This window comes from Artemia sp. Qi Xiang Cuo, chromosome 15, assembly GCF_049724085.1.
Source record: "Artemia sp. Qi Xiang Cuo chromosome 15, ASM4972408v1, whole genome shotgun sequence".
Lineage (NCBI taxonomy): Eukaryota > Metazoa > Arthropoda > Branchiopoda > Anostraca > Artemiidae > Artemia > Artemia sp. Qi Xiang Cuo.
In genome coordinates this window covers 63,940,610-63,957,632 of record NC_142808.1, presented here as the reverse complement: position 1 = coordinate 63,957,632, position 17,023 = coordinate 63,940,610, and the positions used below count along the sequence as shown (strand labels likewise).

The 17,023-nt window shown below is 34.7% G+C and overlaps 1 protein-coding gene across 2 annotated transcripts in view; it reads left to right on the top strand.

Moving 5' to 3' along the window:
- LOC148943982 (uncharacterized) overlaps positions 1–16,203 on the top strand; it is a 254,608-nt gene extending 238,405 nt beyond the window's left edge. For both annotated transcript variants that reach the window (XM_089101051.1, XM_089101050.1), the window contains exon 10: positions 11,042–16,203. In XM_089101051.1, coding sequence (XP_088957177.1) covers positions 11,042–15,508 — 4,467 coding nt within the window. In that variant the 3' untranslated portion in view covers positions 15,509–16,203. The remainder of the gene's footprint in view (positions 1–11,041) is intronic.
- Positions 16,204–17,023: the final 820 nt, after the last annotated feature.

Below are 17,023 nucleotides of genomic sequence, written 5' to 3'. Positions count from 1 at the left end.
ATGGGTTATTTTAGTTTTTACTATTTGGCATGATCGTCTCTTACTACGTTGCTAGCTACCGCTGCAACCTGGAGTTTAAAAATAGCTATATACTAGATTACAAACAGGTAAAAGCTTACGTTGGAAAAGTCTTAATTGAAATAGTTAGGGAAAAACCTCAAAGAATCAGACAGCTAGCTTAGTCCAATGTATGCACTGGTTTGTTCTTCTATTGATCGTCTTTCAATGTAATTACTAAGTTTCGGCCATCTCTACAGCCATGATACCGATGAAGCTAAAATAGTCTCTATGTATTATCAATAGTTACTATGGGATTGAGTTCGTTCTTTACTATGACTATAGAAAAATGGGGTTTTTCGTTAACAAAGTATTTTGTTTTTTACATTATTTTTGTTAATTATGAAAGGTTTTTAAATACATAAATTTTCTTTCAAATGAGCCATTTAGCAGCTCTCTATGATTTACAGGGCCTAGCTAGCTAAGGCAAAAAAAAAAACAACAGCCGAAAAACAAACCTGCTGTCGATGCGGAATATCGTGGTTTCAGCCACTTTTTTTTAATTTTCAAACCAATTTATTTTCCTTGTTTTTCAAGCCAAGGGACAGTTAGTTTCCGTATATAAAGGTATACGACAATGCAGTTCTAATAGTGTTCTTCATTTTTTTGATCTGATTCAAGTTTTAGGAGTTATGGACTATTTTATGTTTTACAATGGGGCGTGATCGTCTTTTACTAGGTTGCTAGCTACTGCCACAACCAAGATTTTAATTACAAAAGGTTTTCAACCGCATCGATTTCCTTTAAAATTAGCCATTAAACAGTTCTCTACGATATTCCATTGCCAAGCTAACTTTGCAAAAAGAAGAAAAAAAGATGCCGTATATGAAGAATATCATGGTTTCAGCCACTTTTCTTGAATTTGAAGCCAGTATGTTTCTCTTGTTGTTCAAGCCAAGGGATGGTAAGTTTTCTATTTAGAGTTTTCGGACAAGGTGGTTCTAATAGTGTACTTCGTATTTTGATTTGATTCTAATTTAAGGATTTAGGGGCTATTTCATTTTTACTATGGGGCGTCATCGTCTCTCGCTAGGTTGCTAGCTACCGCTGCAACCTGGATTATAGTTAACTTATTAGTTGTTGAATATAATTCATGAATCTCTGAAGTTGCGAACTATGCTTGACAATTCAGTCAGCATAGGCTGGAATTCGTTGTTTATTATAACTTCTATCAACAACTACTGCATGAAACTCACCGGCTTGACTAATAATACCACTTCATAATCCCCATGTATGATTAACTAGACTGATAATTTGTATTGATCAGTATTGATACTGTAGAGAAGCAACTTTCAAAAGGCGTTTGCTTCAAGTTATCTTGTCAATCAGTTAATATTGTCTTTCTTTATTTTAAACTTACATAATTCACTTCTATCAAAAAGTTCCTGGCAATGAACTGTAACGTAAGAACGACCCGTCTCAATAGTAACAGAAACTCTAAAAACGGAATTCTAATATCCATTGTAATCTCGAAGAGCTTTATGGTTTCTTTCTCTAGGGAGAAGGAGTGGGTTTTGCTCTCTTTATTTAATTAGTTGAATACTGTCAAGTTGTCTGTCACTACCATGACTGCCTTGTCTCATAGCTCCTCTGCAAAGGCTTTGATCGTGTTGGTTACAGCTATCATCGGGAGAGTTCTCAGATGTCCTGATTGTGCAGATCAAGTTCTCAATCTCATCAAGGGTTAGATACACCCTCTTTACCTCCAGGTCTACCAGAGGTCTGTAAAAATCTGATCCGTCGTAGAGGTTGTACTTCTGATTTCTCGCTCAGAATAAACCCAAGTTTTTGCAGAAGAATTAAAATGATCCTTACACTGTTGTGCACTATGGACTTTTCCTAATTGTGCAGAGGCCTGTCTTCCATGTAAGCATGCAGTTAGGTGGTTTGAAGGTGGCAATAATTCACGATAGCTCAGATAAGGTGGCAGAAAATGGCTGTTTTTGAGGCTATCCAAAAGGAAGGGCAATTTGAACTGATAGATTTCGTTTTGAAGGTAAACCCCAACCTCATTTTGTGAGTTAGGTCCTTACAGTCGGCAGAAAGCAGGAAATACTTTCCAGAGATAATTATCTTAGTTCTTTTCTAATCTCCTGAGCCAAAGCAGAAACTGATTTTAAGACAGGATCTCTTCTCATAAGTATAAATTTGATTAGGGTATAAAAAGAATATTTGAAGGATGTTGCTGCCATCTCTTGATAGTATCAAAGAATTTCACCAGTTTTAAGATGGTGTCAGGAGAGATGTTCTCTGCCCTTAACATTTTTTTGACAGTACCTAAGGTGAGCTCACTGTTTGACAGTATGCTAAGAGCCACTCGTGTGGAAGACTCTAAGGTCAAAATTGACTTTCTGTCACCTTCTATGAACTTTCTGTTCGTTACTTTTCCAGTTTGTGAGAACAAACTGAAATTTAGGTTGACATGTGGTGCCTGTGAAGCTAAAAGTGTGTCTTGGCATTTATATGCTCTTGTTTGGCCAGATAGCTCTTGCTTTGTAACTCATGCCAGAGCATACCTGTAGGCTAATGCTGTAGGCGTTATAACACTATGTAATGAAGGTCTCTAGGCTCAAGGCGTCGTGACCTTATGTAATGGTGGGCTGTATACCCAAGGCATTTTTACTTTATGGAATGACCGTCTGTCCACCCAAAGCGTTATGATCATATCTAATTACAGCCTGTACACCCAATGTGTTATGACCTTATATAATGCCGGTCTTTAGTACCAAGGCGTAATGACCTTATGTAATTACGGCCTTAACACCCAAGGTGTTAAGACCTAATGTAATGACGGTCTGTACGCCCAAGATGCTATGACTTTTTGTAATATCAGTCTTTATTACAGTTATCTAATATAGATCTCCATTATTTAAAAAAAACGCCCAAGGTGTCATGACCTTATGTAATGACGATATATACACCCAACGTGTTATGACCTTAGGGAGTGAGTATTATACCTGGTATACAAATCATTAAATATACAAATAACTGCAAATAAGGCCTAAAAATATTCACCTCTAAAATTTTTTGTTCCATTTTTAGCATACCTCCAGGGTTGGCAGCTGCCAAAGTCTAAAAAGGACATAAATCAAGGCAAGAAAAGGGGAGACCTTCACTCAAAGAGCGCAATTCGGAAACAAAGAATTTCGGGTCCGGCGACGGTCTATTCTAACCACTTACACCACCATGGAAAAATCGGCTAGCAAAGTAGCAGGGCTACATGGCAACTTTCAAATTTACATATAAAAATATCTTTTACTAAAAAAAAGCTAACAAAACACAAATTGTGCAGCAAAAGTATCGGCAGCTTTGGAGTTTGGTCGAATTCTGCAATTGGCAGCTTTGGAACTTTGTCCATACCTGCTCTTACATCACTGGAAAGTAATTAAAAATTTATCATGGAATCAATGAACAGATTATCATTAAAACAAATTTAATATATAAAATAAAGTAAGGCAGACTCGCTGCTTAAATGAACCTCTAAATAATGAGGTTTATAATAAATATCTTTCTCTTTATAGATAAAAGAAAAAGTTTTGCTAGAAATTTGCACGTGGTAATTATATCTCCAATCTATCCAAGAATTTGAAATGAACTATAGCTGACTTCATCGTAGTAAAGTCAAATACCCCACCGTAGCAGCAAAAAACTGGTGAACACAATTTTTAATTAATAATAATTTTTTTTAAACAGATACAATATATTTGGCAACGAAATTATACCCTACGTCAACTAAAAGGGCAAGTATATTTATACCACTATAAAATATTTAAATTAGCCGCTGGGACTAATTCACCTCCAAATCTCTAGAATAGCTTACTTCTTCCGAGAAACAAATCTATAAGCCAATGCGGTAGATGTTATTTTATTTTGTAATAGTGTTCAGTACACCCAAGAACGTTATGAGAGGCTAAAGTAAAGGCCATACGGCTCAAATGTTTTATTATTATTATTTTTTCCCCGAGGCACTTTATATGGTAGTGGTCGTCATAGAAACTTCAAACGGGCTCATTCGATTGGAAATCGAGAGTTCTAGTTCCCTTTTGAAGAGTCAAAAATGATTGGAAGGCAACTAACACCCCTTCCACGCCCACTAGTTCCCCAATCACGTCCAATCCAAATTTTGAGATAGCCGTCTTGTTCAGCGTAGTTGATTTCCAGATAGAAATTATGTTTTTGAGGAGGACACCCCCCCCTAGAGCCCTTATGGCAAGGGTTGTAAGTTATGCCCTGGGGACATATAAGGTTTTTATAGAAAGCTTTGTCGTAGAAACTTCAAAAAGGACTCATTCGATTGGAAATTCAAAGGGCTACTGCCTTTTTTAATAGTCGAAAGTGATTGGAGGGTAAGTAACCCCCCTCTCATACCCACCTTTTCCCCAAACACATCCAACCAAAATTTTGAGATAGCCATTTTGTTCAACGTAGTTGAAAATTCAGGAAATTAGGTCTTTGAGGATAACAAACCCTCCCCCCACTCATCAGGGCAAGGGTTGTAAGTTATGCCCTGGGGGCATATAAAGTTTTTTTATAGAAAGCAATGTCGTAGAAACTTCAGAAAGAGCTCATTTGATTGGAAATTTAAATGGCTAGTTCCCTTCTTAATAGTCGAAAGTGATTGGAAGGCAACTAACACCCCTTCTACGCCCACCATTTCCCCAGTTACCTCCAATCAAAATTTTGGTATAGCCATTTTATTCAACGTAGTTGAAAGTTCTGGAAGTAATATGTTTGAGCAGGACACTCCCTCCATAGTCTTCAGGGCAAGGGTTATAAATTATGCCCTGGGGGTACATTTGGTTCTTATGGAAAGAATGCTCGTATAAACTTCAGAGAAGGGCTCATTTGATTATAAATTGAAAGTTCTAGTTCCCTGTTTAAGCGTCAAAAGAAATCGGAGGGTAACCAACTTGCCCCCCCCCCCAATCCATTTTTCCCAAATGCATCTGATTAAAATATTGAGATCGCTAATTTGTTAAAATAGTTCAAAGATCATATAACAAAAATTCCGGTGTCGACGAAACCCCCCAGGGCCGGCGTTATAAGTTATGCCCTGGGGGCATATATGGGTCTTATGGAAGGAATTCTCGTATTAACTTCAACAAGGACTCATTTGATTGGAAATTTAAAGTTCTAGTTCACTTTTTAAGAGTCAAAAGAGATTGGAGGGCAACTAGCTCCCCCACGCCCCTAATTTCTCCAAATGTATTTAATAAAATTTAGAGATAGCCATTTTTTTTTTTTTTTCAAATTTTTTTTTTTTTTTTTTTTTATTCCCCCCTCCTCTCCTCTCGGTGACTTTCAAATTTTATTTAACAATATCTCATAATTTATTTAATGTCACCTACTCTTTTCTTAAAAAAAGAAAAAAAAAACTTCTTCAAAAAAAGAAAGAAAAAAAAAATCCATATATTAAAATTATATAAAATTGAGCATTCCAAAATATATCAGGTTATAAAAATAGAGGTATACTACATTTCTAATTTCATATACCATTTAGGTTCATCCTATATCTCATGCTGCCCTTCCCCCTTAGGGCACCCCTTCCATCGTGACCTTAAATTACACTTTTCAAATCCTTTTTCATCAACCTCTATTTACCCCTATATATAAATTAATTTTACCCCCATCCCCCAAAATAACAATATAAAAAAAAAAAAAAAGAGATGTAAATTAAAAAATCTACATTTAAAAAAAAAAAATACTAATAGTTAGAATGTCGCATTATACCGTCCCGTCATTTCCTTTACCTTTAGTAAGCATCTTACATTTCTCCTTTGGCTGCTCTGTTTTCTTTAAAATTTATCTTTATCCTACTTTTAAAACTTCTCAAATCCCTTTAAAACTTTAACTTTATCCTACTTTCAATACTTATTTCATTATCATTCTTTTATTCCTTTTTTAAATAACAACAATTCAATTTCTAATTAAAATTTCTTACAAAAACTTTTTTTTCTCTCTTTCTTTTCCTTTTCATTATTTCTTCTTTTTTCCCTTCCTTCTCTTTTTTCCTTCTCTTTTGAGATAGCCATTAAATTACAAATTGCTCAAAAGTCAGATAACAAAAACTCAGGTGTCGTCACAATCCCCCAGGGCCTGGGGGCAGACGTTGTAAGTTATGCCCTGAGACATATATGGTTCTTATAAAAGAGATGCTCGTTTAAACTTCAGAGATTGCTCATTTGATTGGGAATTGAAAGTTCGAGCTCAGTTTTTCATTGTCAAAACAGATCCGAGGGCAGCTAGCCCCCCCCCCCCCACCTTCTTTTTCCAAACCCATCTGATTAAAATTTTGAGATAGACATTTTGTTAAAAACATAGGTCGGATAGGAAAATCTTCGGTGTCAGTATAACCCCCAGGGCCCAGTGGAAGACGTTTTAAGTTATGCCCTAAGGGCATGTATGGTTCTTATGAAAGGGATGCTCGTATAAACTTCATGGAGGGCTCATTTGATTGAAAACTGAAAGTTCTAGTTCACTTTTTAGGAGTCAAAAGAGTAAAGGGCAACTAGTCCCCCCACGCCCTGTTTTTCTCGAACCCTTCCGCTACAAATTTTGAGATAGCTAGTTTTTTGGAAATTTTTCAAAAATTAGATAACAAAAACTCCCCCTAGGGCTCGGGGGATAGGCATGGTAAGTCTTGTCCTAGGGGTGTGTATGGTTCTTATGAAACGGACGCTCGTATAAACTTCAGAGAAGGTTAATTTGATTGAAAATTGAAAGTTCTAGTTCAATTTTTAAGAGTCAAAAGATATCCGAGGACAACTAGCCCCCCCCCCCAAACACCCCTTTTTCCCCCTAGCCCATCCAACGAAATTTTTATAATAGCCATTCCATTAAAAATATTTTAAAGGTCAGATAAGAAAAATCTCTGTGTCGACGCAACCCCCTAGGGCCCAGAAGCAGACGTTTTGAGTAATGGTTCAGGGGCATATATAGTTCTTATGGAAGGGATGCTGGTATAAACTTCGGAGAGGGCTCATTTGATTGGAAAATGAAAGTTCTAGTTCACTTTTTCAGAGTCAAAAGAGATCGGAGGGCAACTAGCCCCCCCCCCCACCCCTCCACGTCCTAAATGCATCAGATAAAAATTGCGAGATTGTCATTTTGTTAACATTAGTTCAAAATTCAGATAAAAAGAAACTCCGGTGTCGAAACAGCCCCCCAGGGTTGGGGGGAAGGAGTTTTAAGTTATGCCCTGGGGTTATATATGGTTGTTATGGAAGGGATGCTCTTATAAACTTCATAGAGAGCCCATTTGATTGGAAATTGAAAGTTGCAATTCACTTTTTAAGAGTCAAATGTGATTGGAGTGCAGCTAGCCTCCCCCCACACTCCATTTATTTTTTTCCCAGAGTCACTTCATATAGAAGGGGTCGTCGTATAAATTTCAAAAGTGGCTCATTCGACTGGAAATCGAGAGTTCTAGTTTTCTTTTAAGAGTCAAAAGTGATCGGAGGGCAACTAGCCCCCCTAATCCTTTCTTCCCCAAATATATCTGAAAAAAAAAGTTGAGATAGCCATTCTGTTAAAAATATTTGAAAGATCATATAACAAAAACTCCTTTAGGTATGGCCATTTCTTTAAAATAGTTCAAAGGTCAGATAAGAAAAACTCCTGTGTCTACATCCCCCCCGGGCCCGGGGCAGGCGTTGTAAGTATTGCTCTGGGGGAATATATGGTTCTTATGGAAGGTATGCTTGTATAAACTTCGGTGAGGGCTCATATGATTGGAAATTGAAAGTTCTCGTTCACTTTTTAATAGTCAAAAGAGATCGGAGGGCAACTAGCCCCCCTCTCCATGCTCGATTTTCCTCAAACCCATCTGATAAAAACTTTGAGAGACCCATTTTTTCAAAATAGTTCAAAAGTCAGATAACAAACACTCCGGTGTCAACACAACCCCCCCCCCAGGGCCCGGGGGCCAGGCAATGTAAGCTATGTCCTGGGGCCGTATGTGGTTCTTATGGAAGGGATGCTCGTATAAACTTCAGAGAGGATTTATTTGGATGGAAATTAAAAGTTGTAGTTCATTTTCTCAGACTGAAAAAAGATCGGAGGGCAACTAGCCCTTCCCGCCCCCCACGCCTTTGGTCTTTCGGATGGATAAACTCATCCGATAAAAATTTGAGGTGACTATTTTGTTCAAAATAGTTCAACCATCAGATATTAAGACTCTGGGGTTGACACAAACCCCCAGGGCCCAGGGAAAGGCGTTGTAATATATACTCTGAGGATATATTTGGTTCTTATAGAAGGGATGCTTGTATAAACTTCAGAGAGGGCTCATTTTATTGAAAATAGAAAGTTCTAGTTCACTTTTAAAGAGTCTAAGGAGACCGAAGGTTAATTAGCTCCCCCCACGGTCTTTTTCCCAAAACTATCCGATACAAATTTTGAGATAGCCATTTTGTTAAAAATAGTTCAAACATCAGATAATAAAAACTCCGAGGTTGATTTAAACCCATTTTTTCACTTTGATATTGTCACTTCAATACCAGTTTTGATACTTTGATGATAATTTAATTTTTTTTAAAAAGGTCTGATTCTGAAATAAGGATTTTTAAAAACTTGAAGCTTTTTGCAATCATAAACGAACAAAAATTAATAAAAAAAAACTTTCCGAAAAATAAGTTTTTTAATGAAAAGTAAAGGCCATTTTAAACTTAAGCTCAGCAGATACAAATACCTGTTAAAATTCAAACTCAAAACGACCAGAAATTACTATTAATGAATAAATGAAACCCAAAACGAACAGAAATTAAATAAACAATCACAACAAAACACACACAACAAGTAATAATATAAATGAATAAATAGATCTGAAAGCGAGTAATGCTTAGATTGAATATGAAACTGAAGCTTAAAACGAAAAAAAATTTCCTATGAAAGTATAAATGAAACTTAAAACGAACAGAAACTAAATAAACATTCAATGCAAACAAACATACAATAGATATTAATGTAAATTAATAAATAAATCTTAAAACGAGTGAAACTTAAATTAAATATGCAAATCAAGCTTGAACCGAATACAATTAATACAAACAAGAGTTTGGGTATCATCTCCAGCTTTCACTGTAAAAGTCTAAAACCTACTGCGTCATTGGCGCTTTACTGAAAACTATATGCGTCTTGAACACTCATGGAAAGTATAAAGAACATCAAATTGTATATTTTCTGTATAATTATATTAATTGTCGAAAAATCCATCCGTTCAAGACTGTATTTCATCGTAATTTTATTCTTATTTTCAATGCTGTAAGAACTGGAAAAGAAAATATTTGTAATATAATTCGTTTTCAGTTAAACGCCAATGACTCAGTAGGCTTTTGGTTTTATTTACAGTTAAGGAAGCGGGCAGTATCCAAACACTTGTTTGTAGTGAAACTATATTCGTCTTGAACAACTTTAAAAAGAGCTAATAAATTAAACCGAATATTTGATGCATAATGATATTAATTGCTGAAAGCTCATCAGTTTAAAATGTTACTATAGTTTTAATGTTTATTTTCAATATTAATTACAAAAGAAAGTATTTATCATAATAATGGTTTTCAGTAAAGCGCCAATGACACAGTAAGTCTTAGACTTTTACAGTGAGAGAAGGATGTGATACCCAAACTCTTGTTTGTAGTAATTTTTGTTCGTTCCTAGCATGATTTGCATATTTAATTTAAGTTTCACTCGTTTTAATATTTATTTATTAATTTACATTACTATCTTTTGTATGTTTTTTTGCATTGATTTTTTAATTAATTTCTGTTCGTTTTAAGTGTCATATATACTTTAATAGGAAAATATTTTTTTTCATTTTAAGCTCGATTTTCATATTCAATCTAAGCATTACTCGCTTTAAGATCTATTTATTCATTTATATTATTACTTGTTGTAGGTTTTTTGCTCTGATTATTTATTTAATTTCTGTTCGTTTTGGGTTTCATTTACTCTTTAATAGTAATTTCTGGTCGTTTTGAGTTTGAATTTTAACAGGTATTTGTATCTGCTGAGCTTAAGTTTAAAATGGCCTTTACTTTTCTTTGAAAAACTTATTTTTCGGAAAGTTGTTTTTGAATTAATGACCTTAAACAATGACAGTCTCTACGCCCTAGGTACTATGACTTTGTTTAATGAATAGTTTGTATGCCCCAGGGGTTATAACCTTGTGTAACGACGGTCTTAACGTCCTAGTTTTTATTACCTAATGTAATGAGAGTCTCTACGCCAATGGCGTTATGACCTTATGTAACGGATGTGTGTACGTTCTCGGAGTTATGACCTTATGTTGTAAACTTATTATTATATTATATAATACGATATTATCAGAAATCTTAAAAAGAATCAATAACTATTAAATATGTATTACAATTCTCAATCGATTTAAACTAGCTAATTCCCAATTTGAACGTTAACCAAAAATTAATGTAAGTAGGTCATTAGCGTTAAATATTTTCGTCGAAACATTTAAGGGTTTACAGCCATTAAACAAACAAATACATCAACCATTAGAAGCAAAACGGCTTTAAAAATGGATTTTCTCAATCTCTATGCCAAATTATTACCATATGTAAAAGTATAATACCCATTTATCGTACCCAGGCCATTAAAATACAAATAATTGATAGATCAGTCAGAAAAAAAACTAAAATCAAAATTATAATACGAAGAACTCAATCCAAAGAAATTACCTTGGATAGGGTATTTCCGTTAAACTCCGTTCTTGAGCCACAAAATAAAAACTGATTGGATTTATGTATGTGAGCAGGGCTGTTCGTCATGGAGATATTTTTGCAGAATTTTTGTGGTGTTTAACTCTGGCTACGTATTAACAAAACCGAAGAAGCTTTTGTTAATAATATACCAATGTGTAAGGTAATAGGAGCCGCCAAAGCGGATTGGTTCTATTGTTCCTTGCAAATTTACAAAAGATTGTTTTATCTTCATTCATGATAGCCATTTTGTATATGTCTTGTATTTCTTTCAGGTACTCGACATACATTGGAATACAGAAGAAACAAAAGACACCAGTGATTCACAAAACAGACATGGAGATTTGGAGAAAATGTTTCAAGAAGAAAATCTAGTCAGTTCCTTCATTGTTGACCGTCCCCCCGATAGGAAAAGTGTATCTTACAGACTCCTTCACCGTCTGGAATTGAACTATTATGAATCTTCTGATAAAGAACAACAAGATATTTCCACTCTTCTTAACACTTATTCGCCCCGAGATAACATAAATGTCTTAGAGCTTCTGCTTGAATCAAGATTTTCTATTCCAATATCATCCAAAAACACTTTGGAGTTACTTCGGATAACACAAAGAATAGAAGAGCACGTGTTTCTCGGAGAAGATCTAAAGCTTCCACGAGTTGCCATAATAAGCCAAGTAAGAAGCTTTGAAAGTTCTACAGACTATATTATGGAAGATCTCTTTAACTTGAGAAGCTCTCAGAAAAATATTGAAATATCCCCTTTAGAGGTTGGCCAAGGTTTAGTTTGTTGTACAAACAGGAACAAGAAAGCCTGCATTGTTATACATATTCAGGGTGATTTTGAACCATATTGGGAATTCCTCAATGGTTTTGTTGACTACCTTGTGGTCGAAGACGAATATTCATCTAAGTTAAATAAAATATCTCCATTTATAAGTAAATATTCTTCCAGAAAATTTTTACCACAATTCATTACAGTATGGATTCCTAGTCAGAAGAGATTCATTAATCCTGATAATAGTCCCTTTAATATTATTGAAGGCCCCTTGAGGTATCTGATTGAAATGCATCAGAAACAGAAATTAGGCGAGGTTTTTGGTTTTGCTGGACTGCATAAAAAACCCTTACACTCTTTGCCTATTTCTTTGCTTAATGATGGACACCCAACACCAAATTTAAGGTTTCCTACATTAGACATTTTGAGAGAAATGTACAAAAATGTTTCAGATCTGGATGGCATTGAAAACTATAGGTCAGATGTTCTTGTTCTGCAACAAAGTTTTGCTGTAGAAGGTGCATTGCAAGGCGATTTAAACGAATTTACACTAAAAAATGACGAAAAAAGTCGTTTAGAGACAGAATTAAGAATATATGAACAAAAGCAGTTTCGCGAGAGTCACTGCAAAAATTTTACTGCACAGTACCCAGAAAATGACCCCCTAATGAAATATTTCCTTAAAGGCTTCCAGAAAAAAAGTATTGACAATATTTTGCTTCATTTTCGTGTGCTTGAGGATGGTATTGCACTAAATATGAAGAATTCCAAAATTGTGGCTGAACTAGATGAAGTGCTACGTGAAAAAACCAAAAAATTCGTCAAACACCAGAATTTACTCACTAAAGGCTCTGAAGACGAGAAAAGTTATACAGAATCTGTTAGGGAAGAGTATATAACTGCAAAAAAGAAACGGAACCATGCTTACATATCTGTACGTCACTTGTGGAGGGAAGCTGCATTACTTTATTCATCTGGAATATCTGGAACTTTTGACTATTTGCCACAAATGGCAGCCGCTTGCCTGATTTCTGGAGAAACCTTAGAAATTTATGATGGAGATGCAAACATGCTAAATGATAATTGGATAGCAGCTATTTTAAAAAATTTAAAATATTTACTCCCAAACAAAAGGGTTTTTGTATTGTCTTTACTAGGAGAGCAAAGTTGCGGAAAATCAACATTACTGAATGTCATGTTCGGAATTCGACTTACAACGAGCTTAGGTCAGTGCACTAGAGGTCTTTCAATGACACTAATAAAAACAGAAAACAGAAAAGAATACGATTATGTCATTATATTTGACACTGAAGGTGTCCGCTCACCCGAACATAAAGGTATTGATGGTAGCGTGAAGCGGGATAATAAAATTGCGACTCTTTCCATCTTACCATCAGATGCAGTTATCCTTGTTATTAAAGGAGAAAATGACAATGCTTTGAAGGACATTTTACCTATTGTTGCATTAGCCTACAAGGGATCTAAGCTGGCAGAGGAAAAATGGGGCATAGTTGGCTGTAAGATATTTGCAGTCTATAATCAAGTAAAGTGTGATGAAGGGAACATAAATAAGCTTCAGATGATTTTTTCTGAACTATCAGCAAACCTTGCTGAATCCCTAAAAACAGCAAATTTGGTACAAGATTCGGATGTTCACACCTCTGTTAGGTTCCCACCAATGTTTACTAATGAGGAGGACATACGGGTTTTTGGATGTAATACTAAGGGTGATCCACCGAACGATATTCCAAATGAGGAATTTAGTGAGAAAATTATCGATTTCAGAGAGTATATTCATGACCAAGTCGTAACTCAGCCAGGATGGAATGCCAGAAAAATAGAAAGCCTAGACAAGTATTTATTTTTAGTTTGGGACTGCTTGAAAAATGCTAACTTTGACCTATCTTTTGAAACAGTAATTGATAGATACACGTACACTGAACTTCAAAGAAAGTATCATGATATGAGAAACGAATTTCACAAATCATATGAGGACGAATATGATTTCTTGATCGCAAAATATAAAAAGGATTTCTCTTCTACAAACAAAAAACTGAGTACCTTGTGTGAAATATTGAAGCTTCTTGAAAATTTCGAGGTGAGAATGAGACCGCAAACTGAAAAATTTAAAAACAAAGTTGAAAAACTCGTCGAAGAAAAACTGTACAAGAAGTGGCAACGTGAATATTTAACAATAGCTAATGACACCATTAAACTTACAAATGTTCTTTGGCGTAACAAGCTGGAAACATTCTTGAGAAATCTACTTCTCTTTGACGAGAAAATCAAAGAATACGAAAAAGAAATGAGAAATCATATAAAAAGAGCTTCAAAAATAATGGGTATTAAAGAAAAAACGAAGCAAGAACTAATAGATATGTTTGAAAATTCCTTTGAAAGTATTTTACAAAAGGCTAAAGAAGGAAACCCTCCTTTGGATGTCAGGGATGCTGTCATGAGGGCATACAAAGACAGTCAAACTATTAAATACCTAGGAGTTGACCTCTTTTTGATAAACAAGGAGGGTGGTCCCCATTTCCGGGAGACTATTGGGAGTAAAATTCAGGAATTTATGAATTGGGTATCCCGTGACAAAAATGCTGAAAATGAAAGGAATAGAGCTGTTGCATCTATTGTGATAAAGTTTGCACGAGGAAGAAAAGACTACTCTGATTTAGTTGTGCACGACGTTATTAGTGAGATTGAAAATTACCTAAGAAACTTGAGAGGAATTAATAAGGACGAGAGAAAAAATATTCATAGATGGGCACACGATCTATTAGTACATATTCTTTGTGACATACAAAACAAGTGGGAGCAAGAAAATTCTGTTTATGTGCGCTTCTGTTCAATGAAAGAAGTTATGCGTGGTTTTTATCTTGACGTTGTAAAGGGTGTTGAAGAAGTGGAATTCATAAAATTGAGACTTTCTGATTTTTTTTCAAGACAGACTTTAAAAGCTTTTGAAAGTGAAGTTGAAGAAGTTGTTATCGCTATGTTAAAAAAAAAATCTTGGCCTTATTATTATGCAATTATGCAAGGTCATATGGATTTATATTTGATTCAAGAGGTAGAAAAGAAAAGAAAAGGTATTGGAGAAGTTTTAGTCCTCATTATTGATGCTGCTAAACTAAAAAGACTTACAACTAGCAGACTGATCCGCCTTGGAATTGAGCAAGTCCTTGAAACTCAGAAATGGGAGGAGTTCCAAGGTAAACTGGAAACATGTCTTAGAAAAACGTATGATGATTCCCCAGAAGGCGAGGAAAAAGGACTAAAACGTTTTCAATTTTGTCAGCTACTTAAGTCCTTTGATGCTTTCGAAAGCAGATACATACCAAACGAACTTAAAAAAGAAATGAACACTATTGGCCGGGCAGACTTCGAACAAAAGGATGTGAATTTTGAACTGGGACACATTGAAGCCATTAATGCTTCATTGTATAAGTCCTTTGGATCCTTGAACAAAGAAATGATCATTGTTAATATTATGGCTCGACTTGAAAACAACGTCGATTTTGAAGCAGGATTTTGCACGGCGTGTCAAGAGCCTTGTCCCCTTTGCAAGAGTCCATGTTTTCGTGATTTCTCTCACATTGGTCCTCATGACACTTTTCATCAGCCATGTGGCTTGTTAGGTGGGCATTGCAGACATAGCGGTCAGTTGACAGCCACTGCCTGTAATACTTGTCCTCTTGACCACTCATTCACACTTGAAAATGGAGAAAAATGGGATTTCTCTGATTTTTCAAAGAAATTCAATGATTGGCTTCAGCCTGATAGAATTCGGCCTGTCTCAGATTACCGAGAATACTTGATCCGGAAATATAACAAAGAAATTGCTAATTTTTATAAAAAAAAACCTTGTGACTCACTATGCTCTGCAGAAGACCTGAATGTTGTCACAAACAAAATTAAGCGTAGAATTGATTTTTATAAAGATTTTCCAAATAAGAAGAAGTAGAAAGATGAAAACATGACATTAATTATAATGAAAATACTCTATCAAATAAACTCACTGGTCTTATTAAATTCTAGCATGCAAAGGTTAAAAATCTTACGAATTCAAGGAGATGAACCCGTTAAGCGGAATTCCTATTTCAAGATTAAAAAAGGTACGTTTTTAAATCGAAAGAAGACTATTTGCTTCTTTTGAATGCCTTTGATAATAGTCCTTTAAAAGGTATTTTGAACTATAGGTGCCAAGGCACCTTTGTTTAACCAACTGATTTTTCATGTGGTACATCTGACACAAAGAATTATTGGATTTATTTCGTTTTTTTCAAAATATTTGATTATGAATGAACATTAATATATCGTTGACATGATCTCAGCTATCCAACTGGAATTCAGACTAAAGACTTTTCATATGTTCAAAATCCAGTGAAAGGAATGATTCAATTTCGAAAATCCTGTCTGCATTATTTACTTCACACATTACTTCGTCCTGGGTTATGTTTTAGTAGGTAATCTGGCATAAGTTCGTTATTTCCTTTTTTTGAGTCCATGTTTGTCTTTTGTCATTTTTATTTTATTTTTATTTCTCCAACATTTATGAAAACTAAGCTTTCTAAAAATAAAACCAAAGAGTATATGATGATGTAATTGTTTCACTGTTTAAGCTATTGTTGAAATACTTTTTATTAATATATCTATTAAACTATCTATTTGTCTTATATTAAAAATATGACTAACATTACTGTTGCCTCTCAGTAACACCAAATCAAAGGTTTTTTTGACATTTTATGACCAGACTCAAATTGGAAGTTGATAAAAATGGAATAAAAGAAGTATTGTCATATTTTTAAGTATCGACCAGTTCTTTCTACACTTACAGAAGTTACTTTGCACCTTTGTAGATAAGGTTTGAAAACAGCTATTTCAATCAGATATACAAATTCAGAAAAGTGTTGGGAATGGTGAGAAAACTTTGCTTTCGATTTATTATTTAAGATTCTGTTTTTGAAAATTTTAGGGATGGCATTTACTAAACCCAAAATACAAAAATATCCTTATAAAGGGAGAGTTTTAGCAGTGAAAACTATGGATTCGATAGTTTTTATTTTTAGTATCTTTTGGTTTTAAATTTTCTTTCTCTTTTTTTAGTCAGGTTTTAAAATTGTGCCTTCGTCAGATTCCACACGCTTTATTTAATGACGGCCAAATGTTTGTGAAGTTATTCTCTTTATCTTCTGACTGGCCAAAAAGTCAATGTATTCAAAATTTCTCCTTTGTTTGGTTATGGCAGTTAATTTTGTTTGAGACCTTATAAACAAAATTAAAGGTTTTACTACAGTTTAACAGATCTAAGAAAAATTGATTATATGTTAATTAGTTGTTATTCTTCCGGGAATGAAAAAAGGGCAAAACTAAAGTATTGCTTTAACAACAACAAATAGTTTCATAATAGGTCAACTTAAAAAGGTGAAGTTTTTGAACTAATAAAATGAAACCCTAAGCAAACTTGGGGCAATTTAAT